Source organism: Aplysia californica, unplaced genomic scaffold (assembly GCF_000002075.1).
Source record: "Aplysia californica isolate F4 #8 unplaced genomic scaffold, AplCal3.0 scaffold00142, whole genome shotgun sequence".
Taxonomy (NCBI): Eukaryota; Metazoa; Mollusca; class Gastropoda; order Aplysiida; family Aplysiidae; genus Aplysia; species Aplysia californica.
The window spans coordinates 996,864-1,003,781 of record NW_004797412.1 but is presented as its reverse complement, the minus strand read 5'-3'; the positions used below and the strand labels follow the sequence as shown (position 1 = coordinate 1,003,781).

Genomic DNA, 6,918 nt, shown 5'->3' with positions numbered 1-6,918 from the left:
GTCAACATGTGAAGTCGAGCATTGTTATATTTACTATTTACTCTACACGGAGAGTTGTTAGCGGTTTTTGAGTGGCATTTCATGTTATGTCTGTAGAGTAGCCTGTCTTGTTTTTTGTTTCTTTTAATTTGAGCATAAAGAGGTAGCCCATCTGGTCATCAGTAAAGAGTTAAATCTCTTCCACCTGTCCCCTTCTATTCTTTTTCTTCCTAGTGCCAGATTTGAAATTAGACGTCGGTTATATTGCTTTGCCATTTATTTCCCTACTCTGATTTTCTCAGTCTGGTTTTGTCCCATCAATCATTTGTTCAAGTTCTCTAAGAAAAGTGATTCTTGGTCTACCTCTGCCTCCTCTGCTATCTATTTTTCCAGTGAGGGCAGATATTTAAGACCTTATAATCGATTCAAGTGATTCAGGAATTGTATTTGTCTTTTGGTTATTGTTATTCTTTTGTCAACCTGCTATTTGAAGGAAATCGTTTGCAAGACAATGAATAGGGTATGTTGAAAGTTACGCTTTGTAAGTTTTTTAGATATGCTTCTCTGTCTTAGAATTTGCGACCCATCTTTATTTCTGTGAATTAAATCGTTCTTTCAGTGGAGTCTGCTTAAAATTAAATCTGCGGTACCACCACATTTTCTTTGGTTTGCCGGGTTTTCGTTTAGAGAGGTTGCTCAAACAGAAGAAAAATCAGGGATTTTATTCTCCTTCAGTTTACTGCTGCTTTTGGATTAATTGTGTCGATTTATGTGGACTCCACTGTATTTCCAAGTGTTTTTTAAATCTCTTCATTTGTATTGACATCTTTGACCCTTCACTGATGGAACAGATTTGTTTGTTGGTTCGGTATTGTCAGCGGCGTCTGTGGTGTAGAGGTTAGGCACTTCGTTAAGCTTACAGGAGACCCGTGTTCGATTCCTGATTTGGAAAAACATTTTTTATGGAGTTCTTCTATTTGCTGGGATGTTGAAACCTTCTCAGCACAGGTTGGCCTTGACAGGTAGGGTTGGAAGCCCACCTCCTAAATAATCTAAATTATGTTGATAGGGTGTAAAAACAGCACATAAAAAAAGACTTTTTTTTCAGTATTGTCCAAAAGTGAGATCTCCAGCTCCCTGTTTGGGTGAGAAAGGATTGTCGTAACTTTTACTGACTCTGTTCTTATATTGGGACTCAGCTTGGATTGGCCGTGACAGATGGGGTCAAAGCTGATAGCCTCCAAATTATCTAAATTGTGTTGATAGGGGTGGGCGTTTGTTTTAATGCTTACAATCTGTAGTGGATTGTACTCTTTCAATGACATGGGTTTTCTTTTTATTTCCAGTGTTTCAGCCTTTAAAACTTTGGGATCCAATATAAAACTTAATAAAACTAGTGTTAAGAAAGAGTAAATACGTTTATACATCAAAACTTGTGCAGAATTTTTCCCAAAAATTATGTATTTTATTTTCTCCAATAATATTACAATAATGAAGACTTGTGCTAAAAAATCATTGACAAATTGGTGATGGAAGGAAGTAAAGTACCGGTACATTACAAACATGAACGATGAAGTTGACAAAGTGAACATTAGCAAAGTTTGTAGAATTCAGAACAAACAATATGCTATAAAATCAAGGGAATGATTCAGTCTGTTTTATGCCTTTGAAATGACTCCTTCTTACTATAGCCAGTATGTGTTTAGGACATAAAAATCGTGCTAAAATTTTTTTAAAAATTGGTCTATTTACAACATCTGAAGAATGTTTGACAGTTAAATTTCACAATGAAATGATGAATGATGACCATTTATTTCAACGAAAACATTTTAAAAAGAAAATCTTTAACAGATCAGTTGTTGACATAACAGAGAATTTTGCATGCATCTTTGATTTTGAGGGAGGCCAAGGATCTGTCTGCAGTGTGATGTCTACAAAATCACAAGAACATAGTATTGGGTCGAAGATATTAATGTATTTTTAGTTTGTCCCATATGGAATACCAGCAACAGGTTTAAAGCATTGTTCTTGTAAGTACAGGTATGCAAGAAGGGAAATCATAATACTGATTCAGTTATTGCAGACTCCAAATTATAATACTAATAATAAGTCGTTCAAATAAGTCGGTCTGGTACACTGGTGTATCAGAGAGGAGAATGCGACTGATTGTTCCAAGACATGTCTCAAGGACATGGCAAAAGTGTTTGTACATCCTCTTACCACTGGTCTTGACATGAGTAAGGGCTCCCTTCAAGCAACAAAATGATTTCATTCACGCTGCGTCGTGGGTTTTTTTGTTTGAGGTTACTTAAACGAAGTTAAGTCCTTGGCAGATTGACTTTGATACCCAGTTCACTGTTATTTTTTAAAGCATTTCAAATCAATTCAAGAGTGGATTTTTTTAAAAATGACATGGAAGTTTCAGGAGAAATAATGAAAGTAACCTTTACTAACTTAATCAGGGATGGAATAGTGCACATGTACCCTTTTCTAAAAGTTCCTACTAAATCCATCAATCAAGCATGGTTCTCTGTATCAAGGTTTATGATAGCAATACCATTATATAAAAAATTATGTCCATCTTTTCATCTCTCTGTCTTGCATGTATACCTATAAGTAATATTTTTGATGTTTATTATTCAGTTATCTTGCAATCTGACCAATTTATCTTTTGCTATGTTATGAACATTATGCTAATTGCTTAAGTCTTAAGTGCCACATTTATATCACACGTAAATCAGTCAGTTTATACTTAGCTTTCCTCTTCTTTTTTTTTCCAACCAGCCTCATTACTGGTTTAAGATGTAAAATCACATATAATTCAACGTAATACAATTCCTGGGTGTCTCTCTCCCTCTGAATTGCTGGGAAGTCAAAAATGTTCAGATGCACCCACTATTTATTCTTTTTCTCTTTTGAAATAAAACCTCTCAAAACAAACCCGAGAAACACAGACACAAATGTCAAAATTAAAAATACATCAACAATGCATCAGATTCAGACTGTTACTCTCTCTCTCTCTCTCTCTCTCTCTCTCTCTCTCCCTCCCTCCCTCCCTCCCTCCCTCCCTCCCTCCCTCCCCCCCCCTCTCTCTCTCTCTCTCTCTCTCTCTCTCTCTCTCTCTCTCTCTCTCTCTCTCTCTCTCTCTCTCTCTCTCTCTCTCTCAAGGTCTGTTGCACTCCACCTCCAGTTCCTCATCCCAGTTGGGCGCCACACTTCCGGTACTCTTGCATTTGTTCCAGCCAGTTCTCCATATAGAACGAATCTCCTCTAAATCCATGTCGTCGTTTCGGAAAAACTTGGGTGCCATCGTGCCGTCGCCATGCAACAGATGCTTGGTCCCCTGTGCCTGGACAAGGGCACCGGTGCGGAAGTAGTGCATTGTGATCGGATATTTCCCGCCGACGCTGGCTGAAATAGACGAGGTGTAGTCTCTCACTTGCTCGCAGGCTCCGCTCGCCCCTGTCTGCTGCCGCATATTGAAGTAGATGTCTCCGAAAACTTTCTTTTTGAAGACAGAGCCCGGTGGGTCGTATTTGAACTTGACATACACCCTGTATGGGTTGATGAAGTAGTTCGGCTGCTCGCAAGTCGTCTTGGCAACTGTGGTAATGTCCGCCGTTTGTTGGTCGATGTCGTAGCACTCCGAGAGTGTCCACTGATTACTGTGTCCACCCATCGTGTTCCCCCACTCCCAGACGGCAAATTTCGTCACTTGCGCCGAGCGAGGTTCGGAGTCGAAGCTGAAGAAAGCTTCCCTGTTTCGAAAGATAAAATAAACAGAAATATTTAAAGTTTTGGATTCCCCCTGGGGCAGTGCCACTGACTGTAGTGTCTTTAGGCCGTTCCCAAAGGGGGGGGGGGGGGGGCATTTCTCGTTCAAGCACAGTAGAATTGTAAATGGGCTGATTCATGTCACGCTCATAACTGTGCCTGATCTACAACAGGAAACTGCTGCTTTTTCTTTCCTATTCCTTACTGTTGTCATTTTCCTCTACTTCTTTTGTATTTTTGTCACTCTCTTGTTACCTGTTATTTCCGGGGTGCTTTGATAGTTGGAACAGACTCTGTGCTGTTGAAGCTAGAGAGGTGAGCAGAGTAAGTCTGATTCCCTGTAAAGACTTCTCTGTTGACATCCACCCCTTGGCTCTCATATGACCTTATGCAGTTGCAAGCGCCGTAAAACCCTCTACTATAATAATAATAATAATTTTTTTAAAGTTTTGGGGTTGTTTTTTTTCAAAGCTCCTGTGGTTGCAGTTGATATTAAGTCTCTTGCTTTTGTTAGTTGTGTATCGTTGTCCTAGTAGCTGTTGTCGTTGTTATTGTCATTGTTGTAATTTCCCTGTACTTGTTCATATCCATTGTGGGGTTCATAGGTGTGTATTTCATATCAAACTACAAAACTTTGGATAAAAGTAAGCTTTAGTCCTCTTTAAATTTAATTAATTAATTAATCAATTAATTAATTAATATATTTTAATATATTTTATTTAAGGGGGGGGGGAGGGGCGGAGAAGGGTGTCAAAATTTGAACAGTTTCATCAAGTTTTTTCAAAAGCCCAACAGACAAAGAGAACAGACAAAGGTGTAACCTGTTGTTTTCGGGCTGGCGGACTTTGTTGATGGAGGTGAGGCGCATCCAGTTGAAGATTTCGTCAGTTTTGTCCGGGTCAAGGTTGCCAGCGTCGAAGAGGTCAGCTTGGTGCAGGAATATGCTGACGTTGGCGAAATAGCGCTGGTCATTGAACTTCTCCTCAATGATGGTTGTTGGAACCTGCATATATGGGCCTTTTTTTTAAAAAAATAAATTTTTGGATGGGTGGAGGGGAGGGGGGGTGAGAAGAGTGGAATAAAAGACCAGACAACATAAGTGACCCCAATTTGTGAATGTTTGTACATGTTTTGGGCAAGCAGCAATACAGCTTAGATCATTATTGAGGCTGGCTGCTTCAATCCTGCTTGTCAGGGTCTCCATAAAGGGCTGAAAGGAGTACGATTTCCCCTTAGAAGTAAGCGATTTTTGATAATGAGAATCAATGTGATGTCTGTCTTTTTAATGTAATGGCAAAGAGAGCTCCCAGAATGTGTCGACGAGACAAATAAAAAGGAGGGTCTCTGTCCCTGTAATATAGATTGGTACTTGTGCACCAATCTTCAACAAGACGTTTCTTGCCTGTTCGCTCTAATCAGGATTTTAAGGGGGTGGTTGGAGGGTGTCACTTCTTTACTTTCCCTGTTATTTCTGTCTGTCTGTTTTTCTTTTCCCAGAACTAAATGACCATTATTGTGTTGATTTGCTTCTCTTTACTCAAACAAACAAACAAGATTTTAAGAAAATTGAAATTGAGATCTATTGTTTTCTAAGTTAAAAAAAAAATTAGGAAGAATTTTACGCATTTGCTACACAAATAGGTTGTATAATCTCAACTTTTACCCTCCCACTGACCGACCTTAAAAGAAACGGTGCCGGTCTCCCCTTTCTCTGTCTGTGTGAGGAAGAAGATCGCCCCAGCACAGAAGGCCTCCAGAATGATCCCCAGCATGATGACCACCTTGTACTTGACGTGGTGGTGGGACCGGACTGCCTTCTTGTTGCAGTACTTGACCGAGCTCACTATGATGCGCACAACGATGCCGATGAGCACGACAGCAGCTTTACTTAGCTGGAAGATGCTGATGGGCTCCTCGCGGCATGTCGCGATGTATAAACTGTAGGGGGAGACGAAATCATCAAGTTTGAATACCTTCGATACATAATGGCATGGAGTATCCTAAGACTTAAGTGGCAGGATAGAATAAGACATGAAAAGCCGTGGAAAAGGACAGGACAAAAGGATATAGAAGTAGAAATAAGATGAAGAAAGTTGCAATATGTGGAACAAACCCTCAGAAAGCCCAGCTGAAACATCACAAGACAGTAGCTGCAGTGGAACCCACAGGGAGCACGAGGCAGAGGCAGGCCATGGGAGACATGGAGGAGATGTGTGGAAAGGGACATGAGAGAGATGAAGCTCACTTGGAACGAGCTTGGAAGGATGGCCCAAGACAGAGATACATGAAAGGAGCTTACATGTGGCCTATACCCTGCCAGGGGTGGAAGGCTTTCATTATGATGATAATAACACCAGATGCCAAATGTTGCACTGAAATGAAAAGGAAGAATTGCAATGAATAGTTTCAACAAATTGAGCTCAATCCTGAAATATAAAAACGTCTCAATGACTACCAAAATGAAAGTTCTGAAATGTAATGTATGGTCAGCCCTTCTGTATGACTGTGAATGCTGGACAATCACTAAAGACAGTGAAAATAAAATAGATGCCACAGAGTTGCGGTTTCTTAGGAGACTGCTGAGAATGTCTTGGGAGGAAAAAAAATCAAAATCAAATGAGGTAATACTTGAAGAAGCCCACATGGGACGCTTACTGATAAAAACAATCTGGAAAAGACAAACAGAATTTGGGACACCTGAATAGAGAGAACGGTCTTGAACACCTAGCTCTCACTGGCAAAATTGAAGGCAAACGAGGCAGAGGTAGGCCCAGAGTAACCCACTTGGAGCAAAGAAATGAATGGAGAACCATGATCGCTGGTGTCTGTCGCAGATTTGGCACTTGATATGATGTTGATCATGATCTTCCTGTGCTAGTAGTAGGACTTTGTATCCCCCCCCCCCCTCACACACCCTTCATCATGGGTTGGCCCCGACAGGCAGGGTCAGATTCCCGCCTCCCAAGTGATCTAAATCGTGTCAGTGGAGACGTAAATAACTTGACCCACGGCGTGTTCGAACCCCCGGCCTTTGCGGTGTTACCTGATCGCGATCTGCGGCACGTCCTCTATCCAGATGACCACGGCAGACAGGGCGTCCGAGTCCACCCAGGCGTTGTGGCGGAATGTCTCCCACCACAGGTTGGTCATCTGGTACAGGCCGGG

General features: G+C 41.0%; 1 protein-coding gene across 5 annotated transcripts in view; it reads right to left on the bottom strand.

The window, feature by feature from the left end:
• Positions 1-3,090: 3,090 nt before the first annotated feature.
• The window catches only part of LOC101848347, a 15,191-nt gene continuing 11,363 nt past the window's right edge, over positions 3,091-6,918 (bottom strand). For all 5 annotated transcript variants that reach the window (XM_035969379.1, XM_005096934.3, XM_035969381.1 and 2 more), the window contains exons 4-7: positions 6,797-6,903; positions 5,433-5,691; positions 4,575-4,756; positions 3,091-3,737 (exon numbers count right to left, since the gene is read on the bottom strand). In XM_035969379.1, coding sequence (XP_035825272.1) covers positions 3,143-3,737; positions 4,575-4,756; positions 5,433-5,691; positions 6,797-6,903 — 1,143 coding nt within the window. In that variant the 3' untranslated portion in view covers positions 3,091-3,142. The remainder of the gene's footprint in view (positions 3,738-4,574; positions 4,757-5,432; positions 5,692-6,796; positions 6,904-6,918) is intronic.